Genomic DNA, 24,797 nt, shown 5'->3' with positions numbered 1-24,797 from the left:
GAGGGAGCGCCGGGGTCGGGCCTGGGCGAGGTCAGGCCGGGGTCGGGCCGCCAAGGGAGGGCCGGGGTCGGGCCAGGGCGAGGGAGGGCCGGGGTCAGGCCGGGGTGAGGTCAGGCCGGGGTCGGGCCGGGGTGAGGGAGGGCCGGGGTCGGGCCGGGGCGAGGTCAGGCCGGGATCGGGCCGCCGAGGGAGGGCCGGGATCGGGCCGGGGCGAGGTCAGGCCAGGGTCGGGCTGCCGAGGTCAGGCCGGGGTCAGGCCGCCGAGGGAGGGCCGGGGTCGGGCCGGGGTGAGGTCAGGCCGGGGTCGGGCCGCCGAGGGAGGGCCAGGATCGGGCCGGGGCGAGGTCAGGCCAGGGTCGGGCCGGGGTCGGACCGGGGTGAGGTCAGGCCGGGGTCGAGCCGCCGAGGGAGGGCCGGGATCGGGCCGGGGCGAGGTCAGGCCAGGGTCGGGCCGCCGAGGTCAGGCCGGGGTCGGGTTGCCGAGGTCAGGCCGGGGTCGGGCCGGGGCGAGGAAGGGCCGGGGTCGGGCCTGGGCGAGGTCAGGCCGGGGTCGGGCCGGGGCGAGGTCCGGCCGGGGTCGGGCCGCCGAGTGAGGGCCGGGGTCGGGCCGGGTCGAGGGAGGGCCGGGGTCAGGCTGGGGCGAGGTCAGGCCGGGGTCGGGCCGGAGCGAGGTCAGGCCGGGGTCGGGCCGTCGAGGGAGGGCCGGGGTCGGGCCGGGGTCGGGCCGGGGTCAGGCCAGGGTCGGGCCGCCGAGGGAGGGCCGGGTTCGGGCCGGGGCGAGGTCAGGCCGGGGTCAGGCCGCCGAGGGAGGGCCGGGGTCGGGCCGGGGCGAGGTCAGGCCAGGGTCGGGCCGCAGAGGGAGGGCTGGGGTCGGGCCGGGCCGGGGCGAGGTCAGGCCGGGGTCGGGCCGCCGAGGGAGGGCCGGGGTCGGGCCGGGGCGAGGTCAGGCCGGGGTTGAGCCGCCGAGGGCTGGAGCGAGGTCGGGTCGCCGAGGCGGGGGGAGTCCAGATTTCAGAACATTTTCCAGTTTCCGCACAACCCTGCCATGGATCGGCCCAGTGTCCGGATTCCGGAACATTCTGAATTTTGGAACTCCGGATTTCGGACGCTCAACTTGTACTTGGTTTTCCTGCAGAAACCACAAACGGTCGTGCACTTAATTGAAGAATTGGGCGAGGACCCAAACTGTAACAATAGGTTCAGTCGAGCTCGGTCCCCTCGACTTTAGTAACGAGTGGTGCTGCATTTTATTATAGCTGCTTTCCATTTCCATCAGTATCCCAGCCAGCGCTATATTACAGAAAGAAATCAAGGCAAATGAAGAAAAATGTATTCATTCCAAAGCACTAAGGCAGAGCACATAATGCAAGCCGGCAAAAAATAAATCAGCAAAATCGAAATCGTCAGACCAGAAACACAACCGGTTTGCGGTTTCATTTATTGATTTATAATCGCTCTGTCTAAACCAGGAGCGATGCTCTTGGATATGTTTCACTGTCCATGAGTAGCAGACGCAAACAAAATTTTTTTTCTTTTTATATCCTTGGCCTTATTGCAGTGGAGTAGAGCAGAAAATTAGACATGCAAACTGCATTGCAAAAGACATCTCAGCAAGAGTAAGATGAAAAGAACACTGATAGAAAAGGTTTAAAAGAAAACAAGTATTGGCACGTGCTCTATTCCACTTTCTCTCGCTTTAGACAATAGAGACTTGTACAGCTCTGTCCTGCTAAAATGAAAGAGTTGGACCAAGAAGCATACAGCTGGATGATAGCTGGGTTACATTCCCCTTCCTTCTTCAGAGGTTCAAAGGCACCAAGGAATGGTGACAAGCTCAGTTCCAATGTGGTATCACTGATTCTTCGCCCCTTCAGCCTTTTCTGCCATGAAAGTGAAGGAGTGAAAAATGTGTGACATGAGGTCTATCTAAAATAAATTTACAGGTTCTTCAATATATTAAATGTAGAACTGTGGTTTTCTGCAGTGATTTTCAAAGTTGGATTTTAATCGAAAGGTTCAGAAAGTTCATTTATGGAATAGCAGAATATTGGATACCCGGGATTAAGTTACAGGCTGGAACCTAATCGAGGGGTTCAGGGGTTTATATGTAGAATAATTGATACCTGGGAGTGAGTTACAGGCTGGAATCTAATCAAAGGGCTCAAATTGTTAGGTTTTGTCATCAATAACCTTAAAGATACTTTTTTTTAAAGAATGGCAACATTGTTTTTTCTTTGCATGTAGGTTTTCTTCCCCAGATACCACACTGTATAAAAGCCCGAGCCACAAAGCCAACCCTAGTTTGTGGGAGCTTGCTGTGCACAAACTGGTTGTCGCGTTTTCTACATTACATCAGTGACTACACTTCAAATGAATTTCACTGGCTGTGAAATGCTTTGGGACATCCTGAGGTAATGAAAGGCGCTATATAAATCTTTATTTCTATATGATCCAATCGCATGGTAGAACAGGCTCGAGGGAATGAATGGTCTGCTCCTATTTCTCTCTCCACAGTTGCTGCCTGACCTGCTGAGATTTCCAGCATTTTTTGTTTTTATTTCAGATTCCAGCATCTGCAGTATTTTGCTTTTGTGTGGCCTGCTCCTGTTCCTGTGTTCCCTTCTCTGAAGGACATTAGTGAATCAGTTGGGTTTCTACAACTATCCGGCAACTTACCAGTCCACAAATTAACAAATTTATTGAATTCAATTTACTAACATGTGCTGGGTGGGATTTAAACTCACATCCCCTAAACTCTGGAACTTCCTCAGTAAACCTCTCTGCTTCACTCTCCTACTTTAAGATGCTATTTCAAACCTATCTCTTTGACGTAGCTATTGGTCCTAATATTTCCTTATGTTGCTCGGTGTCAAATTTTGTTTGTGAGGATGTTTGCTTTGGGATGTTTTACTCCATTAAAGGCACTATATAAATGCAATGTTGTTGTTGCTAGTTCAGCACCATAACCATTAGGCTACCATACCATATGTCCCTTCTGTGTTTAGGATTGTGTATTAATCTGGAAATGGAAAGTCTGAGATCTCTCCACATTTTTAGCACCGTATAGTTCACTCTGGGACCTGTACCAAGCTGTTACCAGCACTCATCTTACCTTAAATATAGCTGGTGGGGAAAGCGAAAGTTCCAAGGGTTATGTCGCAAAATGCATAATTTCAGCACCTGGTCTGCTGCACATAAATAAAAGTCAACGCCTACAGCCACACATGCACAGATTGGTACTATTAAGGCTTTACAATAAGGCGTAATTATTACATTTCAAACAGACCATGGGTAAGGGATAAAAGTCACCAAATATAACACATCCAGCCCTCTGGATGGATGTAAAAGATCCCATGGCGCTATTTCCTAGAAGTTCTCACCAGTGTCCTGGCCAATATTTACCCCCAAAACAAACATCGCTCAAAGCAGATTATTTGGTCGTTATCACATTGTTGCTTGTGGGAGCTTGCTGTGCTTAAATTAACTGCCATGTTTCCTACATTACAACAGAGACTTCAAAAGCACTTGTAAAGTGATTGTAAAGTGCTTTGAAACATCCTGAGATTGTGAAATATGCTGTGTAAATGCAAGTTCTTCTTTCATTATCACTATATTGAAACAGGTCACAGAAATCAGGCTGGCTCTTGTAAATCATCACTGGAAGAAGTGGAAAATGGACAGTTTAGAAAAAAGAAAAACCTCAATCATTTTTTCTGTAGAACTGCGAGGACTACCCTTGGGATCCTGCTTTCACAGATCTATGGGATTTATAGTGCGATAACATCCAGAGAACGCTCACTTACCTCTGCTGAGGGAGTAAAAACAAATGAAGCTAAAAATGTCAGCCCAGCAGAATGAAACTGTTTCAATTCTTGCTGTGTATCAGCCCTCTATAGTCATTAAACACTGCCCCGACCTTACACACCAAACATCAACCCTTCCCGCAGAAACTCGCTCCCATATAGTGACTTCCCCGAATAAGACACCATGGACCATACATGGACTGCAGTTAGAAGGAGAAACTTGAGATAGTGAGTATATTTCTACTGCAGCAGATACAGATAAGAGATTGATGAGTTTTTTTAAACTTATGACAGTTTTTTATTGAAAGACTATTTGCACTAGCAGGGAATTAGTGAGTAAGGGTTTGTCAATTCAAAATAGTCACTAAGAGAGAGAGAAGAGTGAGACATTTATTTTCAGAGGGTTGGAGCATGGAATGCTTCGCCACTGGAAATGGTCGAAAATATCACAGCTTTTAAGGGAAAAGTGGATAAATATTTGAAGCAGAGGAAGATAATGTATGAAGCAGAGGCTGAAAGGCCTATTTCTATGCTGCAACTTCTGTAGACTGATAGGTTTATTATTTCTACATTAGAGGTTAAAAGTTTATAAGCAGGCAGTATTTAGCCTACTAATGTGGCTCCCATGATGAGATATTTATTGGAGCACCCAATTGAGTAGATTGTTGGGAATTGGTTGTGTTATGGTAAGTTATCTTTCAAGTTAATATGGAAGCAAGGTATTAATATTGGGCTCTGGATGTCAGCTGTGGCTCAGTGGGTAGCACTATTGCCTCTGAGTCAGAAGGTTGAAGGTTCAAGTCCCACTCCGGAGACTTGAGCACATAATCCAGTTGACACTCCAATGCAGTACTTGCGGATGAGACGTTAAATCAAGGCCCCGTTGGCCCTCTCAGGTGGATGGATGTAAAAGATCCCCTGGCATTATTTTGGAAAAGAGGAAGGGAGCTCTTCCTGGCCACGTTTGTAGTTGAACTATAGCAGATTACTGAATTTTATGGATCCAGTTATTTAAGAACATAAGAACATAAGAAATAGGAGCAGGAGAAGGCCGTATGGCCCCTCGAGCCTGCTCCGCCATTTAATACGATCATGGCTGATCTGATCATGGACTCAGGTCCACTTCCCTGCCCACTCTCCATAACCCTTTATTCCCTTATTGTTCAAGAAACTGTCTATTTCTATTTAAATTTATTCAATGTCCCAGCTTCCACAGCTCTCTGAGGCAGCGAACTCCACAGATTCACAACCCTCTGAGAGAAGAAATTTCTCCTCATCTCAGTTTTAAATGGGCGGCCCCTTATTCTAAGATCGTGCCCTCTAGTTCTAGTCTCCCCTATCAGTGGAAGCATCCTCTCTGCATCCACCTTGTCAAGCCCCCTCATAATCTTATATGTTTCGATAAGATCACCTCTCATTCTTCTGAATTCCAATGAGTGGAGGCCCAACCTACTCAACCTTTCCTCATAAGTCAACCTTGTGAACCTTCTCTGAACTGCCTCCAAAGCAAGTATATCCTTTCATAAATATGGAAACCAAAACTGCACACAGTATTCCAAGTGTGGCCTCACCAATAACCTGTACAGCTGTAACAAGACTTCCCTGCTTTTATACCCCATCCCCTTTGCAATAAAGGCCAAGATTCCATTGGCCTTCCTAATCACTTGCTGTACCTGCATACTATCCTTTTGTGTTTCATGCACAAGTACCCCCAGGTCCCGCTGTACTGCAGCACTTTGCAATCTTTCTCCAGTTAAATAATAACTTGTTCTTTGATTTTTTTCTGCACTGTGTTTCTGGCTGATTAGCACTGTATTATCACATGACCTGATTGGTCGCCTTGGAGGATAAGACACACCCAGAAGTTTCTCTGGAGTGTGTAATTGGAACCGCCCAGCCCAAGTTCTGAGGGACTTTGCAAAGTGTAATTTGAGCCATTCTGATTTCAGAACTCCCCTGCAGTCACAGAGAGGATAGAGCACCCACGAAAAGCCTCCCAACCCCTGACCCCAGCCCAAGTTCCTTACCCCCATCTCCCCAGCCCAAGTGCATGCCTCTCCCGGGAAGTCCCTTACCCCATCACAAGTAAGTCCCCCCCCCACTCCCGCTTTCCCTTCATTCTCTCCTTCCCCATGTCTCTCCCTCTCTTCCCCCTCCCCCCGTGTCTCTCCCTCCCTCCCCCACACCAGCCCCCATGTCTATCCCTCTCTCCCCTCCCCATGTCTCTCCCTCTCCCCCTCCCCCCCATGTCTCTCCCTCTCCCTCTCCCCCCTCCCCCGCCGTGTCTCCCTCCCTCCCCCCATGTCTCTCCCTCTCTCCCCCGCCATGTCTCTCCCTCTCTCCCCGTCCCACCGTGTCTCTACCTCTCGCCCCCAACGCCGTGTCTCTCCCTCTCTCCCCCTCCCCCCACGAGTCTCTCCCTCTCTCCCCTCCCCTCCCCGTGTCTCTCCCTCTCTATGTGTCTCTCTCTCCCTCCGCCACCGTATCTCTCCCTCTATCCCCCCCACCGTGTCTATCCCTCTCTCCCACCATCCGTGTCGCTCCCTCTCAACCCCCACCCTGTGTCTATCCCTCTCTCCCTCGCTCCCCCCACCCGGTGTCTATCCCTCTCTCCCCACCCTCCCCCCCCATGTCTCTCCCTCTCTGTCTCTCCCTCTCTCCCCACCCCGTGTCTATCCCTCTCCCCGCCCCCTCCCCCCCACCGTTTCTCTGCTCCCCGTGTCCATCCCCGTCCCATGTCTCTCCCTCTTTTTCCCCCTGTTATGTATTGATGCTTGGGGTCACCAGCCACCAGAGGGCACCACTGTCGAGGTCATTGGGCTGTACATGCATGTGCGCGGGCACTGGTATATAAGTACGGGTACTATGTCACACGGGTACATTGGACTTGAATAAAGTTGGATCAGGTTTACACCTGAGGCAGTTTACAGTAGCAAGACTCTTGAGTCATTGCATTTGGCGATGAGGTAATGTAAGAACCTTCGCATGTACAATGGGCACTATTGGAATTCTGGAGAGATTCGTGGAGGGCGAGGATTGGGCGGATTTTATCCACTGCCTGGATCAGTGTTTTGTGGCCAACAAAATGGAGGGAGAGGCTGATGCAGTTCGGCTCAGGGCGGTTTTTCTCACCGTTTGTGGTCCAAAAATTTACGGCCTCATGTATAACCTTCTCTCGCCTTTACGTCCCACAGTCAAAGAGTACAAGGATGTGTGCGCGTTGGTGTGTGACCATCTTAAGCCAAAAGAGGGGATCATCTTCTCACACTATCACTCCTATACGCATGTTCGTGCTGAGGGCCAGGATGTGTCGGGAGTCGTTGCCGACCCACGATGTCTTGCTGAGCCGTGTAAGTTCGGGAACGTGTTGGAAGACATGTTGCGAGATTTCTTCGTGATAGGCATCAACCATGATGTGATTCTCCGGAAGCTATTGGCCGAAGAGAAGCTGGATTTGAGAAAGGCCATCGCGACTGCCCAGACATGCATGGTGACTGATGATGATTTGAGGCAGATATCATCGAAGAGTCGGAGCTCCGCGGCAAGTACTGTAAACAAGATTGTGTTGTCTTCTGGCAGAGCTGCTTATGGTAGGCCTACTCGACTCAACTTGTAGCTGCTCAGAGACCGCTAACTGGAACGAATCTGATTTCACCCTGTTGGCGTTGTGGGGGCAATCATCGGCCTCATCAGTGTCAGTTTAAACAATACTCATGTAATGGCTGTTCGATGGGGCACCTTCAGAGAATGTGCCCATAACTGAGCAAGCGTGCTGATGTTCATCACATTGCTGATGATGACCAATCTAGTGCTGGCCTGGATACGCAACCCGAGGAGGAAGTGTATGGTCTGTATTCGTTCTTGGCAAAGAGCCAGCTGATAATCGTTAATGTGAAGCTGAATGGCGTGCCTGTATCAGTGGAGCTGGACACGGGTGCAAGTCAGTCGATAATGAGCCAAAGGTTATTTGACAAGCTGTGGGACACTGAGGCTGTGAAGCCTAAGCTGAGTCCAGTCAATGCCAAGTTGCGTACCTACATTAAGGAACTCATACCAGTGATTGGCAGTGCAGTAGTAAAGGTGTCATATGACGGTGTGGTTCAAGATCTACCATTATGGATCGTTCAGGTAATGGTCCAATGCTGTTCGGCAGGAATTGGCTCGAGAAAATCAATTGGAATTGGAATGATATCAAAGTGTTGTCATCGGTGAATGGCACTTCGTGTGCTCAAGTGTTGAAGAAGTTTCCTTCTTTGTTTGAACCGGGCATTGGTAATTTTACTGGAGCCAAGGTGCAGATTCACCTGGATTCTGATGCAAGGCCTGTCTATCATAAGGCTCGGTCTGATGAGGCAGAAGATTGAAATTGAGCTTGACAGACTCCACCGTGAAGGGGTCATATCACCGGTCGAGTTTAACGAGTGGGCCAGTCCTATTGTTCCTGTGTTGAAGAGCGATGGCACTGTCAGAATTTGTGGAGACTACAGGGTTACAGGGGGGTCAATGGGGGGAGGGAGAGAGAGGGGGTAAAGGGGAGTCCTCCAGGGGAGGGGAGTAATGGAGGTCAATGGGGGGCGAAAGAGGGGGGTAAAGGAGAGTCCTCCCAGGGAGGAAGGGGGAGTGGGGGTAAACTGGGGTCACAGAGGGGGAGTGAGGGGGGTAAAGGGGGTCAGGGAGGGAGAGGGGGTCAATGGGGGAGTAATGGAGGGGTTAATGGGGGAGGGAGAGAGAGGGGGTACAGGGGAGGATGGGGGGTCAATGGGGGGAGAGAGAGGGGGTAAAGGGGGGAATTGAAGTTGCATGATCAGCCATGATCATATTGAATGGCGGTGCAGGCTCGAAGGGCCGAATGGCCTGCTCCTGCATCTATTTTCTATGTTTCTATGTTACGACTAACCGATTTTCGAAACAGGATCAGTATCCGTTACCGAAGTCTGATGACCTGTTCGCCATGTTAGCTGGTGGAAAGTCGTTCATTAAACTAAATCTGACATGACACAGGAGCTTGTCGGCACTTCGAAGAAACTCACCTGCATCAACACCCACAAAGGACTGTTTGTCTACAACAGGTGTCGTTTTGGAATTAGTTCGGCTGCAGCCATATTTCAGAGGAATATGGAGAGTCTACTGAAGTCCGTTCCTAGAACTGTTGTGTTTCAAGATGACATTCTGGTCACAGGTCGTGGCACTGCTGAACACCTGAACAATCTTGAAGAAGTCCTACATCGTCTGGACAAAGTGGGACTCAGGCTGAAATGTTCGAAGTGTGTCTTCATGGCACCTGAAGTTGAATTCCTGGGGAGGAAGATTGCTGCTGATGGCATCAGGCCTACTGATTCGAAAACCAAGGCCATCAAAAATGCACTCAGGCCTCAGAATGTGATGCAGCTGCATTCATTCCTTGGGCGACTCAACTACTTCGATAATTTCTTACCCAGACTGAGCACTTTATTAGAGCCATTGCACATGCTACTCAGAAAAGGTGAGAACTGGGTCTGGGGTGTGTCTCAAGATAGAACCTTTGAGAAAGCTAAGAATCTGCTCTGTTCAAACAAGCTGCTTGTTCATTATGATCTGTGTAAGCACCTTGTATTGGCCTATGATGCTTCATCGTATGGGGTTGGCTGTGTACTCAACAAGCAAATGAGTCGGGTAAGCTACAACCTGTTGCGTATGCTTTGAGAAGTTTGTCAAAAGTGGAAAAAGCTTACAGCATGGTAGAAAAAGAAGCTTTGACCTGTGTGCATGGCGTCAAAAAGATGCATCAGTGCTGTTGTATATCTGTAAAGCATGCACTCCCATGTTCTGCCACCAGGGAGTGCATCCCCTGAAGTCCCAAGGGATCCCAGCATCCCTTGGGAGCACTGTATATAAGCCGGCCCCTAAAGCCTGTTCCTGACTCTGGAGTGTCTTAATCAAAACTGAGGTCACTGTCACTTTAACCTCCCTGTGCGCAGTCTCATCTGTGTTAAGAACACAATAACTGGCGACGAGAATACGAATCCAACGCAAACATGCAGCAAATTGTGGGCATCCTGGAGAAATTCTCGGAGGGTGAGGACTGGGAAGCCTATGTCGAACGGCTAGACCAGTACTTTATAGCCAACGAGCTGGACGGAGAAGGAAGCGCTGCAAAAAGGAGAGCGGTCCTCCTCACGGTCTGCGGGGCACCGACCTACAACCTCATGAAGAATCTTCTGGCTCCGGTGAAACCCATAGATAACTCATATGAGGAGCTGTGTACACTGGTTCGGGAGCATCTTAACCCAAAGGAGAGCGTGCTGATGGCGAGGTATCGGTTCGACATGTGCCAGCGATCTGAAGGTCAGGAAGTGGCGAGCTACATCGCTGAGCTAAGGCGACTTGCAGGACAATGTGAGTTTGATGGCTACCTGGAGCAGATGCTCAGAGACTTTTTTGTACTGGGCATTGGCCATGAGACCATCCTATGAAAACGTTTGACTGTAAAGACACCAACCCTCAGTCAGGCCATTGTGATAGCACAGGCGTTTATGCCCACCAGTGATAACACCAAACAAATCTCACAGCACACAAGTGCTAGCAATGTTCATAAATTAACTGGAACTGTTTGCGAGCAGAAATGTACAGGGCAGTAACCACGAGTCTGCAACTGCCAGCAGGCCTCAGGTGACCCAGATGACTCAGAGTCCGCAACAAAGGATGAATGCAAGGCAATTCACACCTGGTTGGCGTTGTGGAGGCTTCCATTCAGCCTATTCATGCCGCTTCAAGGGGTATATTTGCAAGAGCTGTGGAACAAAGGGGCACCTCCAACAAGCTTGCAAACAAGCTGCAAGCTCTGCAAAACCTGCTAACCACCATGTGGCAGAGGAAGATCGGTCCATGGTGGATCAAAGCAATTTCAAGCCTCAGAGAGAGGAGGCAGATGCTGAAGTACACGGGGTGGACACATTTTCGACGAAATGTCCACCGATGATGCTAAATGTAAAATTGAATGGTTTACCCGTAGCCATGGAACTGGACACTGGCGCCAGCCAATCCATCATGAGTAAAAAGATGTTTGAGAGACTGTGGTGCAACAAGGCACTCAGATCAGCCCTGAGCCCCATCCACATGAAACTGAGAACGTACACCAAAGAGCTCATCTCTGTCCTGGGCAGCGCCATGGTCAAGGTCACCTACGAGGGAACGGTGCATGAACTGCCACTCTGGATTGTCCTGGGCGATGGCCCCACACTGTTTGGAAGGAGCTGGCTGGGCAAAATCCGCTGGAACTGGGATGACATCCGAGCGCTATCACATGTCGATGAGGCCTCATGTACCCAGGTTCTAAACAAATTTCCTTCCCTTTTTGAGCCAGGCATTGGAACCTTTTCCGGGGCGAAGGTGCGGATCCACTTGGTCCCAGAGGTACAACCCATTCACCACAAGGCACGAGCGGTACCTCACATGATGAGGAAGAGAGTGGAAATCGAGCTGGACAGGCTGCAATGCGAGGGCATCATCTCCCCAGTGGAATTCAGCGAGTGGGCCAGCCCGATTGTTCCAGTACTCAAAAGAGATGGCATGGTCAGGAATTGCGGCGATTATAAAGTAACTATTAATCGTTTCTCGCTACAGGACCAATACCCGCTACCTAAAGCAGACGACCTATTTGCGACGCTGGCAGGAGGCAAGACGATCACCAAGCTCGACCTGACTTCGGTCGACAATACGCAGGAGCTGGAGGAGTCTTCGAAGGGCCTCACCTGCATCAACACGCACAAGGGACTGTTCATCAACAACAGATGCCTGTTTGGAATTCAGTCAGCTGCAGCGATCTTCCAGAGAAACATGGAGAGCCTACTCAAGTCCGTACCACGCACGGTGGTTTTTCAGGACGACATATTGCTCACGGCTCAGGACACCGTCGAGCACCTACAAAACCTGGAGGAGGTCCTCCAGCGACTGGATGGCGTAGGACTGCAGCTGAAGAGGTCGAAATGCGTCTTCATGGAAACAGAAGTGGAGTTTTTGGGAAGAAAGATCGCGGCGGACGGCATTCGGCCCACAGACACCAAGACAGAGGCTATCAGGAACGCGCCCAGGCCACAGAACGTCACGGAGCTGCGGTCGTTCCTGGGACTCCTCACCTATTTTGGTAACTTCCTACCGGGGTTAAGCACCCTCTTAGAGCCCCTACATGTGTTATTGCGTAAAGGTGAGAACTGAGTATGGAGAAAAACACAAGTAATTGCTTTTGAGAAAGCCAGAAACATTTTATGCTTCAATAAGCTGCTTGTATTGTATAACCCGTGTAAAAGATTTGTGCTAGCATGTGATGCGTCTTCGTACGGAGTCGGGTGTGTATTACAAGAAACTAACATTACGGGGAAGTTGCAACCTGTCGCCTATGCCTCCAGGAGCTTGGCTAAGGCCGAGAGGACCTACAGCATAATTGAGTAAGAGGCATTAGCGTGTGTGTTCGGGGTAAAGAAAATACATCGGTACCTGTTTGGCCTCAAATTTGAGCTGGAAACCGATCACAAGCCCCTCATATCCCTATTCGCTGAAAACAAGGGGATAAATACTAATGGCTCAGCCCGCATACAAAGGTGGGCACTCACGCTATCAGCGTAAAACTATACCATCCGCCACAGGCCAGGCACCGAGAACTGTGTGGATGCTCTCAGTCGGCTACCATTGCCCACCACGGGGGTGGAAATGGCGCAGCCTGCAAACTTGTTGATGGTGGCGCAGCCCGCAGACTTGTTGATAGTCATGGAAGCGTTTGAAAATGATAAATCACCTGTCACGGCCTGCCAGATTAGGACTTGGACCAGCCAAGATCCTCTGCTGTCCCGAGTAAAAAACTGTGTACTGCATGGGAGCTGGGCCAGCATCCCCGTTGAAATGCAAGAGCTAATCAAGCCATTCCAGCGGCGAAAGGACAAGCCGTCCATTCAGGCAGACTGCCTGTTGTGGGGTAACCGCGTAGTGCTACCCAAAAAGGGCAGGGAGACGTTCATCTCGGATCTCCACAGCACACACCAGGGTATAGTAATGATGAAAGCGATAGCCAGATCCCACGTGTGGTGGCCCGGTATCGACTCTGACTTAGAGTCCTGTGTACGGCAATGCAGCATGTGTGCTCAGTTGAGCAACACACCTAGAGAGGCACCACTAAGTTTGTGGTACTGGCCCTCCAGACCATGGTCAAGGATCCATGTCGACTATGCGGGCCTGTTTCTCGGTAAAATATTCCTGATGGTGGTGGATGCTTTTTCAAAATGGATTGAATGTGAAATAATGTCGGGAAGCACCGCCACCGCCACCATTGAAAGCCTGAGGGCCATGTTTGCCACCCACGGCCTGCCTGACATACTGGTCAGTGACAACGGGCCATGTTTCACCAGTGCCGAACTTAAAGAATTCATGACCTGCAATGGGATCAAACATGTCACCTCGGCCCCGTTTAAACCAGCCTTCAATGGGCAGGCAGAGTGGGCAGTACAAACAATCAAACAGAGCCTTAAACGAGTCACAGAAGACTCACTCCAAACTCGCCTGTCCCGAGTACTGCTCAGCTACTGCACGAGACCCCACTCACTCACAGGGGTGCCCCCGGATGAGCTACTCATGAAAAGGACACTTAAAACCAGACTCTCGCTGGTCCACCCCAACTTGCATGATCAGGTAGAGACCAGGCGGCAGCAACGAAATGCAAATAATGGTCGTGCCACTGTGTCACGGGAAATTGGTCTGAATGACCCTGTGTATGTGCTAAACTATGGACATGGTCCCAAGTGGATCGCGGGCACGGTGATAGCTAAAGAAGGGAGTAGGGTGTTTGTAGTCAAACTAGACAATGGACAAATTTGCAGAAAGCACCTGGACCAAACGAGACTGCCCTGAACAACCCACAGCAGACACCACCTTTTTCGAGTCCACAACACACACCCAAAGGATCAATGACATCACCCCGGACCAGGAAATCAAACCCATCACGCCCAACAGCCCAGCAAGGCCAGGCTCACCCAGCAGCTCTGCAGGGCCAACAACACACCAGCCCAGCGAGGGCACAGCCAACACACCAGAACAGACATTTGTACCGAGACGGTCCACCAGGGAAAGAAAGGCTCCTGACCGCCTCACCTTGTAAATCGTTTTCACTTTAACTTTGGTGGGGGAGTGATGTTGTGTATCTGTAAAGCATGCACTCCCATGTTCCGCCACCAGGGAGTGCATTACCTGAAGTCCCAAGGGATCCCAGCATTGTATATAAGCCGACCCCTAAGGCCTGTTTCTCACTCTGGAGTGTCTTAATAAAGACGGAGGTCACTGTTACTTTAACCTCCCTGTGTGCAGTCTCATCTATGTTAGGAACACAAGTACCTGTTTGGTCTTCGTTTTAAACTTGAAATGGATCACAAGCCACTCATTTCATTGTTTTTGGAAAACAAAGGTATTAATACCAATGTATCATCCCGTATTCAGAGGTGGGCGTTGACATTGTCTGCCTATGATTATGTTATTCGTCATAGATCCGGACCTGAGAATTGTGCCGATGCACTGATTGTCTGCCTTTGCCCACACCTGATATGGAGACTCCTCAACCTGCAGATCTGTTAGTAATGGATGCTTTTGAGAGTGAAGGAATTCCTGTCACTGCTCAACAAGTCAGGATTTGGACCAGTCATGACCCCATATTATCGGTTGTGAAACATATCCTCAGTGGTAATGGTCTGCAATACCTCTGGAGATGTGTGATGAGACCAAACCATACAACCGTCGCAAAGATGAGCTGCCTATTCAGTCAGATTGTTTGCTGTGGGCTACTCGTGTCATCATGCCTGAGAAAGGTAGAGAAAAATTTGTACGTGAACTACATAGCACTCATCCCGGTATTGTCATGATGAAAGCCATTTCTAGGTCTCATGTATGATGGCCTGGAATTGACTCTGATCTGGAACCATGTATGCATCAGTGCAATACTTGCCTGCAGCTAAGTACCAGCGGAATCTCCGCTGAGTCTTTGGTCGTGGCCATCTAAATCATGGTGGAGGATCCACATCGATTTTCCGGGCCCTTTCTTGGGAAAGATGTTTTTTGTTGTGGTGGATGCATATTCAAAGTGGATAGAGTGTGTTATTATGTCATCCAATACATCTACAGCTACTATTGAGAGACTTCGTGTCATGTTTGCTACTCATGGTTTGCCTGGCATTGTTGTGAGTGACAAAGGATATTGCTTCACAAGTCTTCAGTTTCAGGAGTTCATGAAACTCAATGGTATTAGACATGTGAGGTCAGCCCCATTCAAACCTGCTTCTAATGGTCAAGCAGAGCGTGCTGTTCAAACGATCAAACAAAGTATGAAATGTGTAACTCAGGGTTCACTGCAGACTCATTTGTCATGTATATTGCTCAGTTACAGGACAAGACCTCATACACTTACTGGGGTTTCCCCTGCTGAACTACTGATGAAGAAAAATCCCAAGACCAAGCTTTCTCTTGATCATCCTGATTTGAATTAATGTGTTGAAAACAGACGTCAAAGTCAGCAATGGTATCATGATTGTGCTGCTGTGTCACGTGACATCTCTGTCAATGATCCGGTTTATGTACTGAATTATGGTCAAGGTCCTAAGTGGATCACCGGTACTGTTACAGCCAAGGAGGGTAAGGAGTGTTTATTGTCGTGCTCAAGAATGGGCAAACATGTAGGAAGCGTGTTGATCAGGTCAAACTGCGGTACACGGATGAACTGGAACCGTTTGAGAAAGATGCAGTCAGTGACCAACCAACCAATGTTCATTCATCAGAGGACTCTGCTGTCATTACTGAACCTGGACCTTCAGTCTCTGATGTGGTCATTACCACTCCCATCAAATCGCTTACTCAGCCTTCAGTCACAACTGACTCAGAAAGCTTGCCCAGAACTAAAGTTGAACTGAGATGATCAACTTGTGAGCGGAAAGTCCCAGACCGTCTTAATTTGTAAAGAGACTAATATTAAGATCTTAAAAGGGGGATGTTGTTATGTATTGATGCTTGGGGTCACCAGACACCAGGGGGCACTACTGTCAGAGGTCATCGGGCTGTATGTGCGTGTACGAGGGCACTGGTATATAAGTGCGGGTACAATGTCACGCGGGTACTTTGGGAGCGAATAAAGTTGCATCAGGTTGACAACTAAGGCAGTTTACAGCAACAAGACTCAAACAACCTTCCGGCTATAAAAGGGGTCAGAGGATCTAGTAAGAAGGAGGAACTGAGGGAAATCCTTATTAGTCTGGAAATTGTGTTGGGGAAATTGATGGGATTGAAGGCCGATAAATCCCCAGGGCCTGATGGACTGCATCCCAGAGTACTTGAGGAGGTGGCCTTGGAAATAGTGGATGCATTGACAGTCATTTTCCAACATTCCATAGACTCTGGATCAGTCCCTATGGAGTGGAGGGTAGCCAATGTAACCCCACTTTTTAAAAAAGGAGGGAGAGAGAAAACGGAATTATAGACCGGTCAGCCTGACATCGGTAGTGGGTAAAATGATGGAATCAATTATTAAGGATGTCATATCAGCGCATTTGGAAAGAGGTGACATGATAGGTCCAAGTCAGCGTGGATTTGTGAAAGGGAAATCATGCTTGACAAATCTTCTGGAATTTTTTGAGGATGTTTCCAGTACAGTGGACAAGGGAGAACCAGTTGATGTGGTGTATTTGGACTTTCAGAAGGCTTTCGACAAGGTCCCACACAAGAGATTAATGTGCAAAGCTAAAGCACATGGGATTGGGGGTAGTGTGCTGACGTGGATTGAGAACTGGTTGGCAGACAGGAAGCAAAGAGTAGGAGTAAATGGGTACTTTTCAGAATGGCAGGCAGTGACTAGTGAGGTACCGCAAGGTTCCGTGCTGGGGCCCCAGCTGTTTACATTGTACATTAATGATTTAGACAAGGGGATTAAATGTAGTATCTCCAAATTTGCAGATGACACTAAGTTGGGTGGCAGTGTGAGCTGTGAGGAGGATGCTATGAGGCTGCAGAGTGACTTGGATAGGTTAGATGAGTGGGCAAATGCATGGCAGATGAAGTATAATGTGGATAAATGTGAAGTTATCCCCTTTGGTGGTAAAAACAGAGAGACAGACTATTATCTGAATGGTGACAGATTAGGAAAAGGGGAGGTGCAACGAGACCTGGGTGTCATGGTACATCAGTCATTGAAGGTTGGCATGCAGGTACAGCAGGCGGTTAAGAAAGCAAATGGCATGTTGGCCTTCATAGCGAGGGGATTTGAGTACAGAGGTGTTACTACAGTTGTACAGGACCTTGGTGAGGCCACACCTGGAGTATTGTGTACAGTTTTGGTCTCCTAACTTGAGGAAGGACATTCTTGCTATTGAGGGAGTGCAGCGAAGGTTCACCAGACTGATTCCCGGGATGGCGGGACTGACATATCAAGAAAGACTGGATCAACTGGGCTTGTATTCACTGGAGTTCAGAAGAATGAGAGGGGATCTCATAGAAACATTGAAAATTCTGATGGGTTTAGACAGGTTAAATGCAGGAAGAATGTTCCCAATGTTGGGGAAGTCCAGAACCAGGGGTCACAGTCTAAGGATAAGGGGTAAGCCATTTAGGACCGAGATGAGGAGAAACTTCTTCACCCAGAGAGTGGTGAACCTGTGAAATTCTCTACCACAGAAAGTTGTTGAGGCCAATTCACCAAATATATTCAAAAAGGAGTTAGATGTCGTCCTTACTACGAGGGGGATCAAGGGGTATGGCGAGAAAGCAGGAATGGGGTACTGAAGTTGCATGTTCAGCCATGAACTCATTGAATGGCGGTGCAGGCTCGAAGGGCCGAATGACCTACTCCTGCACCTATTTTCTATGTTTCTGTGTTTCGATGACTCTAGTGTAAACATCCCCCCCATCACCGTCTCCCCCACCCCCCGTGCCTCTCCCTCTCTCACCCACCCACCCCCCATAGTGTCTCTCCCTCTCCCCCTCCCCCAACCCTCCCATGTCTCTCCCTCTCCACCTCCCCCAACCCCCCCATGTCTCTCCCTCTCCCCCTCCCCCAACCCCCTCGTGTCTCTCCCTCTCCCCCTCCCCCAACCCCCCGTGTCTCTCCCTCTCCCCCTACCCCCGAGTCTCTCCCTCTCCACCAACCTCCTCCATGTCGCTCCCTCTCCCCCAACTCCCGAGTCTCTCCCTCTCCCCCAACCCCCTCCGTGTCGCTCCCTCTCCCCCAAGCCCCGAGTCTCTCCCTCTCCCCCAACCCTCTCCATATCGCTACCTCTCCCCCAACGCCCCCCGACCCCCGTGTCTCTCCCTCTCGTCCAACCCCCCCGTGTCGCTCCCTCTCCCCCAACGCCCCCCGACCCCCGTGTCTCTCCCTCTCGCCCAACCCCCCTGTGTTGCTCCCTCTCCCCCACCCCCACCCCATGTCTCTCCCTCTCTCCCAAACCCCCCGTGGCTCTTCCGCTCTCCCCCCCATGTCTCTCACTCTCCCTCTCCCCTCCCCCGTGTCTCTCCCTCTCCCCCCGATGTCGCTCCATCTCCCCCAACCCCCTCCGTGTCTCTTCCACTCCCCCAACCCCACCGTGTCTCTTCCTCTCCCCCAATACCCCCCCGTGTCTCTCCCTCTCCCCACCGTGTCTCTCCCTCTCCCCCCGTGTCTCTTCCTCTCCCCCAACCCCCCCGTGTCTCTCCCTCTCCCCCCCGTGTCTCTCCCTCTCCCCCAACCCCCCCATGTCTCTCACTCTCCCCCCTCCCCCCGTGTCTCTCACTCTCCCCCTTCCCCCCGTGTCTTTCACTCTCCCCCCTCTCCCCGTGTCTCTCACTCTCCCCCCTCCCCCCGTGTCTCTCACTCTGCCCCCTCCCCCTGTGTCTCTCCCCCTCTGCCCTCCCCCTCTGCCCTCCCCCTGTGCCTCTCCCTCTCCCCGAACCCCCCCCATGTCTCTCCCTCTCCCCATCCCCCAATCCCCGCCGTGTCTCTCCCTCACCCCCAAAGCCCCCTTGTCTCTCCCTCCCCCCCTCCCCCAACCCCCCGTGTCTCTCCCTCTCCCCCAACCCCCCGTGTTTCTCACTCTCCCCCTCCCCGTGTCTCTCACTCCTCCCCCTCACTCTCACTCATCCCCCTCACTCTCACTCATCCCCCTCACTCTCACTCATCCCCCTCACTCTCACTCCTCCGTGTCTCTCACTCTTCCCCAGTGTCTCTCACTCTCCCCCCACCCCCGCCCTCTCTCCCCCCTCTCTGTGTCTCTCACTCTCCCCCCTCCCCTCTCACTCTCCCCCTCCCCCCTCGTCTCACCCCCGTGTCTCTCATTCTCCCCCTTCCCTCTCACTCTCCCTCCTCCCCTCTCCTCTCGTCTTCCCCCTCCTGTGTCTCTCACTCTCCCCCCTACCCTCTCGTCTTCCCCCTCCCGTGTCTCTCACTCTCCCCCTGTCGTCTTCCCCTTCCCGTGTCTCTCACTCTCCCCACCTGTGTCTCTCACTCTCCCCCCCCTCCCCTCTCGTCTTCCCCCTCCTCTCTCGACTTCCCCCTCATGTCTGTCACTCTCCCCCCTTGTCTCACTCTCCCCCCTCCCCGTGTCTCTCCCCCTCCCCCAACCCCCGTGTCTCTCCCCCAACAGCCCCCCTCGTGTCTCTCCCCTAACCCCTGTGTCTCTCCTCCAACACCACCCCGTGACTCTCCCCCAATACCCCCAGTGTCACTCCCTCTCCCATAACTCCCCCCGTGTCTCTCCCTCTCTCCCCCCCATCTCTCACTGTTTCCCCGCCGCCCCCCCCCCCCCCCCGTGTCTTTCACTGTAGCTCCCCACCGTATCTCTCCCTACCCTCTCCCCGCCCCCGTATCTCTCCCTCTCTCTCGCCGCCCGTATCTCTCCCTCTCTCTCCCCGCCCCGGTATCTCTCCCTCTCTCTCTCTCGCTCAAGTATTTCTCCCTCTCTCTCCCCCTCTCTCCCCGTATCTCTCCCTCTCTCTCCCCGCCCCCTTATCTCTCCCTCTCTCTCCCCGCCCCCGTATCTCTCCCTCTCTCTCCCCCTCTTTCTCCCCGCCCCCGTATCTCTCCCTCTCTCTCCCCCTCTCTCCCCATATCTCTCCCTCTCTCTCCCCCTCTCTCCCCATATCTCTCCCTCTCTCTCCCCGCCCCCGTATCTCTCCCTCTCTCTCCCCCTCCCTCCCCGTATCTCTCCCTCTCTCTCTCCGCCCCCATATCTCTCCCTCTCTCTCCCCCTCCCTCCCCGTATCTCTCCGTCTCTCTCTCCGTCCCCGTATCTCTCCCTCTCTCTCTCCCCGCCCCCGTATCTCTCCCTCTCTCTCCCCGACCCCGTCTCTCTCCCCCTCTCTCCCCCTCTCTCCCCATATCTCTCCCACTCTCTCCCCGCCCCCGTATCTCTCCCTCTCTCTCCCCCTCTCTCCCCGCCCCCGTATCTCTCCCTCTCTCTCCCCCTCTCTCTCCCTCTCTCTCCCCGCCCCCGTATCTCTCCCCCTCTCTCCCCGTATCTCTCCCTCTCTCTCCCCGCCCCCGTATCTCTCCCTCTCTCTCCCCCCGCCCCCGTATCTCTCCCTCTCTTTCCCCCTCCCTCCCCGTATCTCTCCCTCTCTCTCCCCGCCCCCGTATCTCTCCCTCTCTCTCCCCCTCCCTCCCCGTATCTCTCCCTCTCTCTCCCCCTCCCTCCCCGTATCTCTCCCTCTCTCTCCCCCTCCCTCCCCGTATCTCTCCCTCTCTCCACGTATCTCTCCCCATATCTCTCCCTCTCTCTCCCCGCCCCATATCTCTCCCTCTCACCCCGACCCCGTATCACTCCCTCTCTCTCCCGCCCCCGTATCACTCCCTCTCTCTCCCCGCCTCTCCCCCTCTCTCCCCGCCCCCGTATCTCTCCCTCTCTCTCCCTGCATCTCTCCCTCTCTCTCCCCGACCCCGTATCTCTCCCTCTCCCCCGTATCACTCCCTCTCTCTCTCACCCCATATCTCTCGCCCTCTCTCTCTCCCCCTCTCTCTCTCTCCCCCCCCCGTATCTCTATCTCTCTCTCCCCGCCTCTCCCCCTCTCTCCCCTCTCCCTGCCCCGTATCTCTCCTTCTCTCTCCCCGCCTCTCCCCCCGTATCTCTCCCTTTCACTCTCCCCCCCCCCGTATCGCTCCCTCTCACTCTCCCCCCTCGTATCGCTCCCTCTCACTCTCCATCCCCGTATCGCTCCCTCTCACTCTCCCCCCCCGTATCGCTCCCTCTCACTCTCCCCCCCATATCTCTCCCTCTCTCTCTCTCCCCCTCTCTCCCCTCCCCCCGTATCTCTCCCTCCCTCTCTCCACCCCGCGTATCTCTCCCTCTCTCACCCCCTCTCCCCGTATCTCTCCCTCTCTCTCCCCGCCCCCGTATCTCTCCCACTCTCTCCCCCTCTCTCCCGCCCCCGTATCTCTCCCCGCCTCTCCCCCCCCCTCCGTATCTCTCCCTTTCTCTCTCCCCGCCCATGTATCTCTCTCTCTCTCTCTCCCCGCCCCCGTATCTCTCCCTCTCTCTCTCCCCCCCCCGTATCTCTCCCTCTCTCTCTCCCCGCCTCTCCCCCCCGTATCTCTCCCTCCCTCTCTCCCCAACCCCCGTATCTCTCCCTCTCTCTCCCCCCACGCCCCCGTATCTCTCCCTCTCTTCTCTCCCCCCCGTATCTCTCCCTCTCTCTCCCCCCGTATCTCTCCCTCTCTCTCCCCCCGTATCTCTCCCTCTCTCTCCCGCCCCCATATCTCTCCCTCTCTCCCGTATCTCTCCCTCTCTCTCCCCGCCCCGTATCTCTCCCTCTCTCTCCCCCTCCCTCCCCGTATCTCTCCCTCTCTGTCCCCGCCCCCATATCTCTCCTCTCTCTCCCCCTCCCTCCCCGTATCTCTCCCTCTCTCTCCCCCTCCCTCCCCGTATCTCTCCCTCTCTCTCCCCCTCCCTCCCCGTATCTCTCCCTCTCTCTCCCCTCTCTCCCCGTATCTCTCCCTCTCTCTCCCGCCCCCGTATCTCTCCCTCTCTCTCCCCCTCCCTCCCCCTCCCTCCCGTATCTCTCCCTCTCTCTCCCCCCTCCCTCCCCGTATCTCTCCCTCTCTCTCCCCCTCCCTCCCCGTATCTCTCCCTCTCTCTCCCCCTCTCACCACGTATCTCTCCCATATCTCTCCCTCTCTCTCCCCGCCCCATATCTCTCCATCTCTCCCCGACCCCGTATCACCCTCTCTCTCCCTGCCTCTCCCCCCGCCCCCGTATCACTCCCTCTCTCTCCCCGCCTCTCCCCCTCTCTCCCCACCCCCGTATCTCTCCCTCTCTCTCCCCGCATCTCTCCCTCTCTCCCCGCCTCGTATCTCTCACTCCCGCCGTATCTCTCCCTCTCTCTCCCCCTCTCTCTACCTGCCTCTCCCCCTCTTTCCCCCGCCCCCGTATCTCTCCCTCTCCCCCGTATCTCTCCCTCTCTCTCTCACCCCGTATCTCTCGCCCTCTCTCTCTCCCCCCCGTATCTCTCCCTCTCTCTCCCCGCCCCCGTATCTCTCCCACTCTCTCCCCCTCTCTCCCCGCCCCCGTATCTCTCCCTCTCTCTCCCCGCCTCTCCCCCCCCCCCACACCGTATCTCTCCCTTTCTCTCTCCCCGCCCATGTATCTCTCCCTCTCTCTCTCCCCCGCCCCCGTATCTCTCCCTCTCTCTCTCCCCACCGTATCTCTCCCCACTCTCTGTCCCCCCGTATCTCTCCCTCTCTCTCTCCCCCGTATCTCTCCCTCTCTCTCCCCGCACCCATATCTCTCCGACTCTCTCCACGCCCCCGTATCTCAACCTCTCTCTCCCGCCTCTCCCCCTCTCTCCCCGCCTCTCCCCTCTCTCCCTGCCCCCGTATCTCTCCCTCTCTCTCCCCGCCTCTCCCCCCGTATCTCTCCCTCTCTCTCTCCCGCTTCCCCCTCTTATCCCTCCCTCCCTGATCTCTCCCTCTCTCTCTCTACCCCCGTTATCTCTCCCTCTCTCTCTCTCCCCCCCCTTTTCTCTCCCTCTCTCTCTCCCCGCCCCGTATCTCTCCCTCCCTCTCTCCCTCTCTCCCCCGTATCTCTCCCACTCTCTTCCCCCCGTTTCTCTCCCTCTGTCTCCCCCAACCGTATCTCTCCCTCTCTCTCTCCCCCGTATCTCTCCCTCTCTCTCTCTCCCTCCCCCGTATCCCTCCCTCTCTCTCCCCGTATCTCTCTCTCTCCCCCTCTCTCCCCGTATCTCTCTCTCTCCCCGTATCTCTCCCTCTCTCTCTCTCTCCCCCTCCCCCGTATCCCTCCCTCTCTCTCCCCGTATCTCTCTCTCTCCCCCTCTCTCCCCCTCTCTCTCCCCGTATCTCTCTCTCTCCCTCTCTCCCCGTATCTCTCCCTCTCTCTCCCCGCCCCTGTATCTCTCCCTCTCTCTCCCCGCCACCGTATCTCTCCCTCTCTCTCAACCCCCCCCGTATCTCTCCCTCTCTCTCTTCCCCCCCCCGTGTATCTCTCCCTCTCTCAGCCCCCGTATCTCTCCCTCCCCCGTTCTCTCCCACTCTCTCTTCCCCCCGTATCTCTCCCACTCTCTCTCCCCACCGTATCTCTCCCACTCTCTCTCCCCCCCTGTATCTCTCCCACTCTCTCTCCCCCCCGTATCTCTCCTACTCTGTCTCCCCACCGTATCTTTCCCACTCTCTCTCCCCCCCGTATCTCTCCCACTCACTCTCCCCCCCGTATCTCTCCCTCTCTCTCCCCCGTATCTCTCCCTCTCTCTCCCCCCGTATCTCTCCCTCCTCTCACCCCCACCCCATATCTCTCCCTCTCTCTCTCTCCCCCGTATCTCTCCCTCTCTCTCCCCCCCGTATCTCTCCCTCTCTCTCCCCGCCACCGTATCTCTCCCTCTGTCTCAACCGCTCCCCCGTATCTCTCCCTCTCTCTCCCCCCGTATCTCTCCCTCTCTCTCACCCCCACCCCATATCTCTCCCTCTCTCTCTCTCCCCGTATCTCTCCTCTCTCTCCCCCCCACCGTATCTCTCCCTCTCTCCCCCATGTATCTCTCTCTCGCCCAAATATCTCTCCCCTCTCTCCCGCACCTCTCTCCCGCCCCCGTATCTCTCCCTCTCTCTCCCCGCCCCCCGTATCTCTCCTTCTCTCTCCCCCTCTCGCCGTATCTCTCCCTCTCTCACCCACTCTCTCCCCGTATCTCTCCCTCTCTCTCCCGCCCCCCGTATCTCTCCCTCTCTCTCCCCGCCTCTACCCCTCACTCCCTGCCCCCGTATCTCTCCCTCTCTCTCCCGCTTCTCCCCCCCCCGTATCTCTCCTTTCTCTTCCCCCCCGTATCTCTTCCTCCCTCTCTCCCCAACCCCCGTATCTCTCCCTCTCTCTCTCCCCCCCCGCCCCCGTATCTCTCCCTCTCTCTCTCCCCCCTGCCCCGTATCTCTCCCTCTCTCTCCCCCCGGATCTCTCCTCTCTCTCCCCCCGGATCTCTCCCTCTCTCTCCCCTGTATCTCTCCCTCTCTCTCACCTCCCACCCCGTATCTCTCCCTCTCTCTCTCTCCCCCCCCGTATCTCTCCCTCTCTCTCCCCGTATCTCTCCATCTCACTCCCCCCCCCGTATCTCTCCCTCTCTCTCCCCGCCACCGTATCTCTCTTTCTCTCAACACCCCCCGTATCTCTCCCTCTCTCTCCCCCCCCGTGTATCTCTCCCTCTCCCCGCCCCGTATCTCTCCTCTCTCTCTCCCCGCCCCAGTATCTCTCCCTCTCTCTCCCCGCCTCTCCCCCATATCTCTCCCTCCCTCTCTCCCCCCATATCTCTCCCTCCCTCTCTCCCCAACCCCGTATCTCTCCCTCTCTCCTCCCCCCCCGTATCTCTCCCACTCTCTCACCCCCCCGTATCTCTCCCTCTCTCTCCCCCCGTATCTCTCCCTCTCTCTCCCCCCATATCTCTCCTCCCCCGTATCTCTCCCTCTCTCTCTCCCCCACCCGTATCTCTCCTCTCTCTCTCCCCGCCACCGTATCTCTCCCTCTCTTCAACCCCCCCCGT

The 24,797-nt window shown here is 53.6% G+C and overlaps 1 protein-coding gene across 1 annotated transcript in view; it reads right to left on the bottom strand.

Annotated features, from left to right (window-relative positions):
• Positions 1–435: 435 nt before the first annotated feature.
• Positions 436–24,797, bottom strand: part of exd2 (exonuclease 3'-5' domain containing 2) — a 65,646-nt gene continuing 41,284 nt past the window's right edge. The window contains exons 6-7 of the mRNA XM_070877876.1: positions 11,707–11,773; positions 436–634 (exon numbers count right to left, since the gene is read on the bottom strand). Coding sequence (XP_070733977.1) covers positions 436–634; positions 11,707–11,773 — 266 coding nt within the window. The remainder of the gene's footprint in view (positions 635–11,706; positions 11,774–24,797) is intronic.

This window comes from Pristiophorus japonicus, chromosome 4 (genome assembly GCF_044704955.1).
Source record: "Pristiophorus japonicus isolate sPriJap1 chromosome 4, sPriJap1.hap1, whole genome shotgun sequence".
Lineage (NCBI taxonomy): Eukaryota > Metazoa > Chordata > Chondrichthyes > Pristiophoridae > Pristiophorus > Pristiophorus japonicus.
The sequence above is the reverse complement of the archived record's forward strand: the minus strand, read 5'-3'. Positions and strand labels throughout refer to the sequence as shown.